Source organism: Oryctolagus cuniculus, chromosome 15, assembly GCF_051225735.1.
Source record: "Oryctolagus cuniculus isolate XC-2025 breed Fujian yellow rabbit chromosome 15, ASM5122573v1, whole genome shotgun sequence".
NCBI classification, from domain to species: Eukaryota; Metazoa; Chordata; class Mammalia; order Lagomorpha; family Leporidae; genus Oryctolagus; species Oryctolagus cuniculus.
Window position 1 is genome coordinate 60,969,862 of NC_142881.1, and position 13,267 is coordinate 60,983,128.

At 60.3% G+C, this 13,267-nt stretch overlaps 1 protein-coding gene across 4 annotated transcripts in view; it reads left to right on the forward strand.

The window, feature by feature from the left end:
- Nucleotides 1–13,267, forward strand: part of TSPAN15 (tetraspanin 15) — a 44,928-nt gene that overhangs the window by 27,935 nt on the left and 3,726 nt on the right. For 2 of the 4 annotated variants that reach the window (XM_051823851.3, XM_051823853.3), the window contains exons 3-6: nt 280–354; nt 7,027–7,122; nt 9,703–9,819; nt 13,154–13,197. In XM_051823851.3, the coding sequence (XP_051679811.3) occupies nt 280–354; nt 7,027–7,122; nt 9,703–9,819; nt 13,154–13,197 (332 nt within the window). Of the gene's footprint in view, nt 1–279; nt 355–7,026; nt 7,123–9,702; nt 9,820–13,149; nt 13,198–13,267 lie in introns of all 4 variants that reach the window. The other 2 variants (XM_051823850.3, XM_002718443.6) reach the window with 1 other exon arrangement.

Here is a 13,267-nt window from a genome sequence, read left to right on the forward strand (position 1 = left end):
GCCCAGGTCTCCTCCACGGTGACTGGGAGGCGTGATGTGCCACCTTGCCCCGCTGAGGGCCCTGGGGACAACGTGGAGATCTGGCTGGCTGTGGCACTGACGCATTGTCCCGGGCCTGGCTCCGGGATTGGCTGCTCCAGGGCCTGAGTGCCTCCTGTGTTCCCACGCCAGCTGGGGCACCCAGTCCAGGAGCCAGCACGAGCTGCCCCAGGCAGCTTCCTGGCTGCACGGGATCTCACAGCAGCCCCTCCAGGCAAGTCTCCGGATCTTGTCTTCCAGTTTATGTACATCCTCGGGATCTGCCTCATCATGGAGCTCATTGGCGGCGTGATGGCCTTGATCTTCCGGAACCAGGTGGGCCTGGGGATTGAGTCTTGAGCACCCCTGTGGCACGGCCTGTGAGCTGGCGGGGCTGCAATGAGAGGGCAGGGACGCCTGGCCAGAGCCCTGGCTGCTGGAGGAGACGCGCACTGAGCCGGCGCACCTGACGTGCAAGGCCCCCAGGCTGCAGCAGAGCTCCTGGGAGAGGGTGGGAGGGTGGAGGTGAGGCCGCGCGGGTGCGGCCGCGCGGGTGCTGGGGAAGATCCCATGGGTCCTTTATGGCCACGGGGCAGGAGCTCGGGACTTTTTCTCAAGGCTGTTGACATCTCTGGGGAGTTCTGTGTGGGAAGTGCTGTGATCCAGTTTTTGTTTCACTCTGGCTGCCGGGTGGTGAGTGGACAGTGGGCAGACAGCTGACATGGCTGTCCATGGCTCAGACAGAGATGGGGCCAAGTGGCGGAACTGGGTGTGTGCGCGGGGGGCAGTGTTGACCGGATCTGCTGTGCTGGTGCCAGGGTGAGGTTGGGAGGGATCCTGGCGTCCTGGCCCAGGCAGGGTTTGCCTGATCAGAGCCCTTGGGAGCTGGAAGGGTCTCTGTGGCTCCTGGCCTCCAACTCCTTCACTGCAGGCTGTGTGACCCAGGCAAGTCACTCAGCCTCTTGGATCCTCAGCGGTCACAACTCCTGGCTCCTGGTGTCGGGTGGCAGATTGGAGGAAAGTGTGAGTGGGATGACCATAGCACGGGGTCGCCCCATGGCAGACCCTCATTAGCTTGTTGTGCCTAAGGCCCCTTGAGAAGGTGGTGGTGGGCGGGGCTGGTGCCAGCCCTGCCCCGTCTTCTTCTCTAACCTTCCTTTGTCTTCATCCCACTTTAGTGCTGCAAGCAGGGTTTGATGCATAGAGTGCGTTTTCAGAATCCCAGTCCAATGTGTCTACTCCCCTGCCTCCACCCCATACAGCATGGCTCCTGGTGCCCCTGGGCAGTCGCCGTGGGTCAGGCATCAGCCCTGCAGCCCAATGATCTCTTGTGTCCAAAGCTGAGCCCCATGCTGCAGCCCCTGTCCCGACCCTGGGCAGGGCAGAGCCCTTGCACCGCCCAGACTCTGTGTGTGTGGCTGCCTTCCAGCTCCAGGGGGGAGTAGGGCTGCACCTGCTCTGTGTGCCCCCCACCCCCAGCCTGTGTGCCCTCCTGGAATCCAGGAGTCTCCTTCCTGTTGTGTGAGCCCCAGGAGAGGACAGGGGCGTGTCCTATCACATCAGTGGAGTTGCTGAGGCACAGCGAGGTTAGGAATATTCCCCCGCCAAGAGCACACAGCAAGGCAGAGGCAGCCCAGGGGGTCTTCCCCCCCACCACACCCCAGCCTTGCAACCTGCTCCTTCCCTGGCCTTGTCTCAACTTTCCAGACGCTGTGCTCTGAGCGGGCAGCTGCTGGCTGGGGGCTGGATCTCAGCAGCCCTGAGGAGAGAGTGGGTTTATCCCTGTGCTCCCAGCAGCGGCTTCCCCGAGGTCACGGTTGGTGTCCACCAGGCTGGAGCCTAAGACCGTCCCTGGTCAGCAGTGTCCCTGCCCTAGGAAACAGTCACCTCCTAAGTGCACAGCGGCTCTCGTCTCTAGCATCTTTGCACAACGGCCGCTGGACGGTCATTTTCCAGTGCCCCGTGGGTCAATGAGGGCCATGAAATCATCCCCTTCTCCCAAGCGAGGGAGCTGAGCCGACAAAGGCATTGGCCAATGGGGCCTCCAGGGGCCTGCAGTCCTCCTGACTCAGAGGCCAAGGGTGAGAGCTTCCACTTACGCCCGGCCCAGCGGATGCCAGGGCCTGGGAGGTGTGCTCCGTCCCCTCGGACAGTGTCCCCTCGTGGGGAGGGTGCTGGTGTGCAGCCCAGGAAGGGCCCTCACGCTCAGGAGCTCCGAGGTGTTTGGAGACTGAGGGTGGGCCATCATTCAATGCATTTAAAAACAGAATACAAAATTATACATTATTTACTTATTTTGAAAGCCAGCAAGAGAGAGTAGGGAGAGAGAGAGATCACCTGCTTGGGTGCTCCTCAAATACCTGCAGTGGCCACAGCTGGGTCAGGCTGAAGCCAGGAGCCAAGGACTCAAATCTGGGTCTCCCTTGTGGGTGGCAGGGACCCAGGTACTTGAGCTGTCGCCTGTGTTCTCAGGAAGCTGCAGTTTGAACCCAGACACTCTGATAAGGGGTGCTGGTGTCCCAGGGGTGTCCTAACCACTGTGCCAAATGTCTACCCCAGATATAGAATTACCCAATGAGAAAAACAGGTCTGGAAAGATAGACAGAAATCTGAGCACTGGCTTATCAACGCTTCTGAAGGGTGTGACTTGGGAGATTTTTATTTTCTCCTTTACATCATTTCCCTGGCTCCCCAAATTCCTTCTTGTTTCATAACTGAAGGGAACATACTGCATAAAGAAAAGTAGCACCCCCCATTCCCCCAGCTCTCATGCAGTATCATCGTGTGAGGCAGACCTGGAAGAGGATAGACAAGGAGCTGCCGGCTGTGAACGGTGATAGGAAGGGGTGGTACAAGGTAGAGAAAAAGTGAGGAGCAACCAAGGTCAGCCTCCAGGAGGAGGCAAATCCCCAATACTCTGGTTTTCTTCATCAAGAATAGAGGAAAGATTTTCTGCGCCACAACATGACAGATCCAGTCACCAAGGCCACTGCCTGCCTGCTAACTCTGGAATCTTCTTGTAGGGACATGGGAACAAATCTGTGGGCTAATGATTTGATGCTGGGTTTGCAAGGGTGTGTGCAGGTCACAGGCACAGCCGGGCCATGAAAGGTAGGAAGTGCCCCACAGCCTCCTGCCCCGGGTGAGGGCTCTGCTGCCAGGCGCCACCCCCCACATCTCCCCGTCAGACTGAAGCAGGTCCTCCACTCACCCAGGGGCCAGCGGCCCTGCCCTGGGGAGCCCCACACAGAGCAGGGATCGACAGGGGGAGGTGGGCCTGAGAAGCCAGCCCCACGCTCTGGGTCTCACCCTTGTTGGCGTATGCTGCCATCCCAGCTTGTGCTGGGACTCCTGGGGAGAGAGGCAGGGGTGTGCACGTGGAGCAGGCGGCCATGTGTTTCCAGCAGGGCCAAACTGGACAGGGACACCTGGGTGACCCTGGGCTGTCACTGGTGTGTGTACCCCCAGCCCATGCCGTCTTCCTTCTGCCCCTGCCAGCAGAGCAAGGCCTTGAGAAGAGGGTGCTGTGGTCAGACCCAGTGCCAGCAGGATGCACTGCTTGGCCCCCAGAGCCTATTCGCTTTATCAGAGCTCTGGCACCAGCTAGCTCTGGGCATGGCCTCGGGGACAGGGGCAGAAGGGAGGTGGCACTGTGGTCTGCCTTGGCCAAGTGCCTGAATATATGGATCCTTCCCACCCAGAGCAAAGCTGCTAGTGGCTCCAGAAGCAGAGAACGTTCAGGTCTGGCCAGATTTCCACAGTGGGTAGGCTCCACTGTGTGCAGTCTTGGTGAGGGAGGGCTGAGGTCCCCAGCCCCTGGGACACTGCTATGTATCCTCTCGCCCCCAGCCATCGCCACTGAAGGAGCCAGCCTGTGATGCCCCCAGGTCTGACGGCTCTGGCGGATACTCCAGGACGGCCTCACAGCCTCTCTGCTTCCAGCCCGCAAGGTTCTCTGATCCCTGCTTGCCAGGCTGGGCCAGGGCTGGCGTTGGGGTCAATGAGGACAGGACCCTCTCAGCTGCTAGAGGGACTGGGCAAAGCCCAGAAATGATGGCTCCACCCCAGGAGGGAAGAAAGGCCCCGGTCAGCCACCCCTGCTCTCAGCTCTGAGAACTGGGCGGGCCCTGGGTCCAGCTGCACAGGCCTTAGAGCCGGGAAGCTGATGTGGAAGTCTTTGGTCAGCCTGTGGGGTCCCCGGATGGCTGCATCCCCAGAGGGGCCGGGGCCCCATGCAGTCAGCCGGCGCCTCCGCTCTCCTCCTCACACCTGTGGCTCCTTGGAGCCCTCATTCATTCAGAGCACCGGGGCGGGGATGGGGTGGTGGTGATGCGGAGGCCTCAGCTATTTTTAGAACTAGATTTTAAAGAGAAACCAGAAAGGCCAGCTCTTCTGCACAGCACGCTCGGACAGCCTGTGCCTTTGGTGCTTGCTTACTCCAGCCCACGAGACCCTCGGAGGCTGCGCCAGCGCTCCGTGAAAGGTGCTTTTCTCCGCCTCGCTGGCGCTGCCCCTGCTGGTGTGACCTGATTCCGAGCCGGGTGCTCTGTGTGGCACTGGGTGTGTTTGGTGACAGGGCTCTCTGGTCCCTGCCACCCTCCCATGGGGCATGTCCTCCAAATGCTGTGAGCATTTATGTAAATGTCACAGGGGACAACCTGCACAACCTGCTCACCTCTCACCTGCACCTTCACCCCCATCATCCAGTCACAGAGCAAGAAGAGCTCAGTGTCTCACTGTCTCCTCAGCCCTCCCTCCTCTCTCTCTCTCTCTCTCTCTCTCTCTCTCTCACTCACACACACACACACACACACACACACACACACACGATACAGAAGCAATGCGCACTCGCCAGACCCAGCAGGAGCCTCCTGATGGGAACTGGGGCAGCCCTGAGCCATCTGTCACCCTGTGTTCCCTGCACAGTCCGGCTCAGCCTAGCAGATGAGAGACCTGATCTTTGCAAAGAAGCCTCTCCCAGCTCAGCGCCCCTGGAAAGTGCCCAGGGACAGGGCTGGTTTGGGGAGAGAGGGCAGGACAGCCCCACAGGCCACCAGCGCCCCCTCTGCCACCCTCTTCCTCCCTTCCCTGGGCCTCTTGCCACCATCCCACCTTGTCACCAGCTCTGGGGGATCCCCCACAGCAGAGGGTTGGAGGGGCCCAGGAGGCTCTCTATGGTGCCTTGAGCAAAGAAGAACCCACCGTGCACTTCCCTACCTGGGTGGCCTTAGCCATGTCCCTGTCCCTGGTGTCATCCCTGCGCTGAGCCCCGCCAAGGGTCCCTGCCTCACGCGGTCCAATGCTGTGAGCTCATTGCCTGCCCCACCCTGGGGAGCAGAGTGACCCCACCCTGGTGTCGTGTGTCCTGGGCCCCTAGCCACGCCCCAGCCAGCTGGCCTGGCCCTTCCTCATCCAGAGGAGCGGGCACCAGGGTTGGGAAGGCCTCATGCCCTGAGGTCCTCTGGAGAGGGGGCAGGCGGCTGGGTCTAGCGGGAGACCTGGGAATGGTCACGGGCTGGTGAGTGCAGAGCCTGTGTCTGCTTTCTCGCCGTCAGCGGGGCTTTGTGTGCTGTGCGTCCCAGGGTCTGCGTTCTCTGTCCCTCTCTTCCTGATGTGGCAGATGGTTTGGGAAGATGACCCCCAAACCCTGATCCTTGAGTTCTTGTCTCGGCACCTTACAGTGGGACGGACACCCTGGTCTCAGCAACTGGGCCACTGGGGACGAGCTGCGGTGTGCTCTGGGCTGCGGGGGTGCACCAGGGGCTCAGGCCAGAGGCCGTGGCGGACCTGGGCCTCCTGCCCTAGCGGCCACTCTGTTGCAGCAGGTCCTTGGGGCCTCGGTTTCCTCACTGTTCCCTTTTCCTTTGAAGTCGTGGCAGGTACCAGAGTATCTGTTTCTGGAGTGGCACCGGGACCTGCCATGTGCGCATTCCCAGCTTGGTTTAAATCTCACGGCCGCCTCCGGAGGCAGAGTTTCCCTCCCGGGTCTGTAGGCTCCGAAGCTTCGGGAAGTGCCTGGGGCCTGGGTAGCTTCGGGGACTGAGGCCTGGCACTCCCTTGCTGCTGACCTCATCCTCCTGGCTGGATAGGTTCACAAGGGAGAAACTGAGGTCCTGGAAGGGGGCATGAGCTGGGAGGGGGCCAGGAGCCCAGGCCCCCCACCCCAGACACCTCCCCCGGGAGCTGTCTGGCTCCTGTCTGCAGAGAATGCAGCTTTGTCCCCAGCCTCTGCTGATAGCCTGCGCGGGGCTCTGAAAGCCGCAATTGTCACAGTGAGCGTGGAGCTGGGCTGCCCTCACTCCCACCCCCAGCTTGTCCCGCTGTGGGGCCTTTTGTGCTCCCGGATTTCGGCACAACAGCCGGCTGTTGATCCAAAAAGCCCGGCGTGACTGGCAGAGGGCGGCCTGCCAGTGTGCCTCCCGGAGGGGGCTGTCCCTGCCCCGCTGTCTGTGCGTCCACAGCACTGCAGTGAGGGGCAGAGGTCAGGAGGCCTGAAAGCCAGTCCTGGCGGGGCCCCTGACCAGCGAGGTCTGCTCAGCCACTCAGGGCAAGTCCTGCCACTGCCCCCCACCCCCCAAGTCTCAGTTTCCTCATCTGTAAAGCAAGAGGTTGGCTGGTGGAGGAGTGTGGGGCGAAGGCAGTCTCAGCTCCAGTCTGCCCTGGGCAGTGGGACCAGGACAGCCTCGCCCTGACTCAGCTGCAGCTGCTTCAGAGCTAGGAGCTGAGCCCCCACCAGGACCCTGGCCTCTCAGGGTCTGGGTTGCTGATCTGTGAAGGAAGCAGCATGAATGGTGGCTACTCGGCCATAGCAGAGATGTGGGTGCCAAATGGCATCGGGTGCATGGAGGGGCGTGGGCGGGCTGGTCACAGGGAACAGCTGGGGACTGGAGGCAGCAGGCAGGGCAGCTCCGGCCCAGGGCGCTCTGTGCCAGCCTGGGCTTCCAGGAAGTCTGGCTGGGACGCTGGGGGTGGTGGCGCTTCCCTTTGTCACTCTCTCTCTCTCAATAGACCATTGAGTTTCTCAACGACAACATCAGAAGAGGAATTGAGAATTACTATGATGACCTGGACTTCAAAAACATCATGGACTTTGTTCAGAAGCAGGTGAGCCGAGGGGCCCTGGGTCAGAGCTCTGCCTCCCATGTCCTCTGCCCTGATTGGTCCCTGCTCACAAGGGTGGGCTGATGGCTCAGGTGGGTGACTTCTGCATTCCCAGAGCAGGTGGCTGGCCAGGCTGAGAAGCAAGGGTGGGCTGTAGATGGCCCACCAAGGATGGGGCAGCTGGGGCTCTCTAGCGGGAGACCTGGGAATGGTCACGGGCTGGTGAGTGCAGAGCCTGTGTCTGCTTTCTCGCCGTCAGCAGGGCTTTGTGTGCTGTGCGTCCCAGGGTCTGTGTTCTCTGTCCCTCTCTTCCTGATGTGGCAGATGGTTTGGGAAGATGACCCCCAAACCCTGATCCTTGAGTTCTTGTCTCAGCACCTTACAGTGGGACGGACACCCTGGTCTCAGCAACTGGGCCACTGAACAGCCCCCTCTGCAAATGCAACAAGGTGAGCCGGAGCTTCAGGCCGCCTTGTAGTGTCCCAGGTAGCCCCTTCCGCTGGACGAGGAGCCTGCTTCCTGGAGATGAGAAAATGACCTCCCTGGGCCCAACCTCCTCTGCCAACTCCCTGCTGGGATGGGGAGAGAGCTCTGTCTGGATTGCATTTCCTCCACACTGAGGCCCAGACTGAGACCCCCTCCCCTTCCTTCAATGGCATGATCATGTGTCCTCTGGGGATATTGCCCCTCTCCCCGCAGGCCACCCGACACTGCCATAATCATAGTGGTGCAATAATAATAGCAGGTGGAGGGCTGGCCACTGTCCTCAATTGCTGTGCTACATCCCTGTCGTTGAGCCCTGAACCTCAGTTTCTCCATCTGTGTAAGGGGGTAACACAGTCGTAGGGCTACCTCGACTTAGGGGAAGTGCTGAGACAGGGGCAGCCTCATTATATTCCTGTCAGTGCCAGCCACGTGGTCAGTGTCCCAGGAAGTGAGGGGAGCAGCATCTGAGGGTCCAGAGGATCACCAAGCACTGGCAGTGCTGCCTGGAACCTGACCTTGGGGGCTCCAGCTGGCCTGGACTCTCGTCCAAGTCACACCCAGGGCACTGTAATGGCCACTCCCTTGGCTCAGACCTCTGTAGTCAGGACAGGTGCAGCCTCTGGGAGGCCCTAGCCTGCCAGCTCTGGCTGGGAGAGCCAAGACAGCTCCAGGAGAGTGGGTTGTTTTTATTGGAACTGGCCTGCGGCTGGCTTGGAGATTTCCTTTTTCCCAGGGTGGGGTAGGAGGTAACTGGTGCTCCCTGGACACCTGCGTGGTGCCGGGCCTGTGCCGAGTACTTCATGCAGAGCCTCTTGCTGTACCCACAGCTCAGCTGTGCCAAGCTGCCAGTGCTCTTCTTGCTTTACCAATGAGGATCTGAGGCCAGAGAAGTTGATCAGCTTGCCTGAAATCACACAGCTGGGAATGGTGCTGGGAGGATTTGAACTTGGGCCCTTTGAACAGCACTGCAATCAGGCACTTCTGGTCCTGAAGCCTGAAGAGCTAAGGGGGCACCAAGGGGATTCCGGGAGGGTCTGTTTCTACCAGCCCCTCTGACCACGGCACTTCCCTGATTGAGCTGTCCAGTGGCTTCCTGTCGCCCCTGTAATATAATCCTGGCTGCCTGTGTATTCTGGCTGACGAGGCTTTGCAGGGTCCAGCCCGCGCTGCCCTCTGCTGCCCTCTCAACAGCATCCCCTCCACTCTCTCTTGTTCTGTTCTGGACAAACCGACCTCTGCACCTGCTAATGAAATACAGGCACAGTCCTGCGCGGGCCTTTGCGCGTGTCGGCTGGCCTTTTCCTGTTGCTCATCTTTCCAATGAAATGTCCTCTCCTCAGAAAGCCATCCTCACCCCCCAGCCTGAGAGTGCCCTTGTCCACTCGTTTTCCCTGTTTCTCCATGTTGGGTGCATGGCTCCCCTCCCTCCCATGTCACACGCGGTGCTCACTCTCTGTCCTCTCCACGTGGGCAGCTCATGTCCTCCCTGGTCTCTGCGATACTCAGGCGAGAGCCCAGCACACGGCAGCACTGCGGTGGAACTGCTAACCACTTCCCCAGGTGTTGGCCGTGGTGCAGGGGAGGAGAGCCAGGAATGGCTGAGCTCGGGAGGCACAGGGCAGAACGTGGATGTGCCTACGTCCTCTTTGCCAAGGGCGGGTCCAGCACAGCTGGGGCGGCACGGCTCGGGGAGCCGGGTTAGGAGAAGGTCAGCATGCAGAAGGGACTTGCAGAGACTCTGGCCTCGTGGACAGAAAGGCCTGGTACTGCAGACACAGCGTGAAGGCAGGTGCGGGTGTCTGGGAGAGGTGCCCTCGCCACCCTGACGTCTGCACGGAGGCAGCCCAGCCGGGGCTTGCACGACTCTCCAGGGACAGGGTGCTCACCACCTCCTGGCAGCCTGCTGGTCTCAGCTGTCACCTGGCAGGTGTGCCGCTCGTGTTCGCTGTGGCTCCCCTGCCAGGGCCTCTCCCACCCTAAAGGGCACCGTCTCCTGGCGAGATCCTCCCCACCCCGTGTCCCCCCGATACACGCACACCCGTGACCAAGGCTTGGGGATGACTGCAGCGCCGCCTTCCTGCCTGCTTCCTTTCTCAGTTCAAGTGCTGTGGCGGCGAGGACTACCGAGATTGGAGCCAGAACCAGTACCACGACTGCAATGCCCCCGGGCCCCTGGCCTGCGGGGTGCCCTACACCTGCTGCTTCAGAAACACGGTAGCGCTGTCCCTGGGGTGCGGGCAGGTGCAGCCCACCTGGCAGGGCTTTCTGAGGATGTGGGGGTGCGACGGGGTGGGCAGGAGGGTGTGGTCAGAGCCTCGAGAGTCCTGCGAGGGGAAACGCTGGAGGGAGGGGGTGGTCTGCGTCGGTGCTGTCAGCATCTGTTGTTCTGGCTGTGCCAACTCACCCTCTCCTTGCAACAGCCCTGCCAGGCAGCCACTGTGACGTATCCACTTTACAGAAGAAGAAACTGAGGCATGGAAAAGTTCGCGGTCTTGCCCAGGTTGACTGGGCCAGGCGAGGGTGCCCCGCCTTGCAGTGCCGCACAGACAGGAGGGGCCAGAGGGAGGGGACTTCCAGGCAGGGGGCTCTGTGGCTTCACCGCAGGCAGAGCCAGGCTTGCACACGGGGCGTCTCCCGTGGGCTTCAGGGCACCTGGAGCGGGGTCCGTGATGTGCCAGCACGACACCGTCAGCTCGGCCACCTCCTCCGTCACGTGGTGTCCTGTGCCGGGCAGTCAGCACTCCGTCAGTGCCCGCATCTGCCTACCGCGGCCGGGAGCTGTTTGGTTTCTGGACTGGAACTCGGCAGAGAGCTTGGCCGTTACTCATGCTGCAAGCAGCCATGGAAAGTTTCTCTTCTGACATCTCCGCCGTTCCGTGCCCACTGCAGTGCAGCCGCGGTGGGAGCCTCGCCCGTGTGCCGGGCTGCCCGCACCCTAAAAAGGCCGGCCCGAGGGAGCTGCCCCACGCACTGTAGCTGCCATTTTAGGGTAGATCTCTGGCAACAGGGGTGCTGGAGAGGAGCCCAGGGTTTTCAGAAGCCTGGCCCCGGGGCTGGGGTGGGGAGGGGGAACCTGAACTTGTCCGTGTTCAGATGTGGAAGCCCAACCTGCATCCATTCACCCATTTGTTCATTCGGCAAATACTGGTTGAGAACCTACTGTGCGCCAGACACAGTTCTAGGTTCCAGAGGTAAAAAAAACTCTAAGAAGTCTCTGCCCACCGGAAGGTAACATTACCATGAGGGAAACTGACAAGAGAACTCAGGAGGAAACAGTGTGCAAAGCAGCAGTGTGGAGGATGGCGGTTTTTTGAAGGTGGATTCAGAGTTAAACCCTGAAGGAAGCGAGGGTGCGAGCCGGGCAGGTATCTGGGAGAAGAGGGTCCTTGGCAGACAGAACAGCGAGTGCAGAGGCCCTGGGGTGGCCAGCGTGGCTGGGGCTGAGTGACCTTGGGGAAGGAAGGGCAGGAGGTGGAGTCAGGTCACAGGAAGAACTGCAGTGTGCCCTTGAGTGACGGGGCCATGCAGGTGGGTCTGACTTGGGGTCACCGTGGCTGCCATGGCAGGGCACAGGTGGACACGGGAATCGGGTTAGGGCTAGTAAGTGTGCAGGGACCCAGCAGTCACAGGTCAGCTGACTGTGGTGCTCCTTAGTGAGCAGGGGCCCTGGTAGGAGGTGTTCTCAATCTACCTCTGAAAGGGCGGGGCTGGAGGCCGGGGGAGGTGGAGTGGTGCCTGCTCAGCACAGCTCCGCTGGGGCTCAGGCGAGTCTATAGGGCCTGGCCCAGGGCAGAGTGCAGGATCACTGACTGGAGAGACTTTGTTCACAATCCCAGCCTCTGGAAAGCAAAGAAGGGCTTCCGCCCTCCCACCACGAGGGAGAGCTGGGCCCTGGACGTCGTCTAGCTCATTCCAAATGTCAGAGCTGGGTATGCAGCAGAATCCCCCACCCCGAGTCTACAGCTCTCCCCAAGCGCCCCCTTAGCATCGGTCATCACTGTGGCCCTGCCATGGCCATGACTGTGACCCCTAGAGGGGGTCAGACCTGCGGGACAGGTGCATGAGGGTGTGCTGGGAGTGAGGGCACAGGATTGCACATTCGTTCATTGAGCACCTGTTGTGTGCCTACTGCAGTTCCAGGTGTTTGTGCTGCAGAAGAACAAATCCAAGTCCCTGTCCTCATGGAATCTGTGTTCTAGAAAGGGAGACAAGGGACATAACTATGACCTACCTCATGACAAGACTTGTGTCACTGTGCCAGCTCCGGGGTGGTCACCGTGCTGGTGCCAACGCCTGGCTCCCCTGCCCAGTCATCTTCATGGATTCCACAGCAGAACCTCACTGAGCCCCCATCACTGCTCTTCGGCTCCCTCTGCCCGCCCCTGCCTCTGGCTCTGCCCCTTCCACAGGTGTTAGTCTGAGAGCACCTCCTATGAGGGCCTTGTTCACCAAGCAGCATCGCAGTCGGCTGCTGGGCCCCTGCACACGCACCCCTAACTGTGACTTTGCTCATGTGTCTCACTGTGTTGACATCAGCCTGTGTGTGTGTGTGTGTGTGTGTGTGTGTGTGTGTGTGTGGTGGGGGTCATGGATTGTCATTGCTTTGTGGAAAAGCCCAGGGGACCTGGTCACTCCCTCAGCCATGCGTGTGTCGGTGCACACAATGCATTCCCTCCCTCCCCCAGTCATGCACACATCTGTGTGCACATGCATCGAAGACTTGTTTACTGAGGGCCTCTGTGTGCCCATCCCACCAAGCAAGGCCAGTGCAGAACTCCTAAATGGTAGAGCAGGAACTGGACCCAGGAGGGGTGACGCCAGAGGCCATGCTGGGCGGCCATTCCACTGTTGCCTTCTGTGTCGTCCCTGACCCCTGGGGTCCCCTAAGCATCCACATTCACTCCATTATGGGGGTGGGCAGGGCTGCAGGAAGCCCAGGCTGGACACAGGGTCTGGCCGTCTTACCTGGCAGATGAACAAGGAGACCACAGGGCACAGGATCTGATGGGGTCCAGGGCCTGGGCAGTTTCCTCTGTACCTGAATTAATAAGAGGCCAGGAGTCTCAGAGACCAACTCTCCTCTCTGGAAGGAACTTCCTGCAGCGCCCCACATTGGTAGAGCTGAGGTCTGTGGGGGCAGGAAGCGCAGCCAGGAGCCGTGGCCTTGTCCACAGGTAACCATGTTGGCAGGATCCCAGCTGTGGTCGGAGGTTTTCCTCCCTAAGGGCCAGTGAGCAGGAACAGCCCCAGTCTGACCTCTGAGACAGTGTAGACCAAGCCAGCAGAGCAGGGGCTGGGCCAGGACCCTTTTCCCTGCATTTCTGGGCTGCTCTTGGGGTGGTCCTGCGACTTGCATTTCTTAAAGCACCGTGTGGTTAAATTCGGGCTCAAGCCAGTCTGCCTAGCTTGGAATCTCAGCTCCATCCATGCTGGACAGGGCAGCTGTCTGTGCCTCAGTTCTTTCTTCTGCCAAATGGGTAGATCAGCAGTGTCTTTTTGGGTAAGCACCACGTTAAGTGTTTGTGATACACATTTCTGTTTCAGACAGATGTCGTCAACACCATGTGTGGCTACAAAACCATCGACAAGGAGGTAATGTCTCTGGAATTCCTTTACCTAGAGGCCTTGCTGTCCTGTCCCACCCCCAGGATGATTGGCGGGG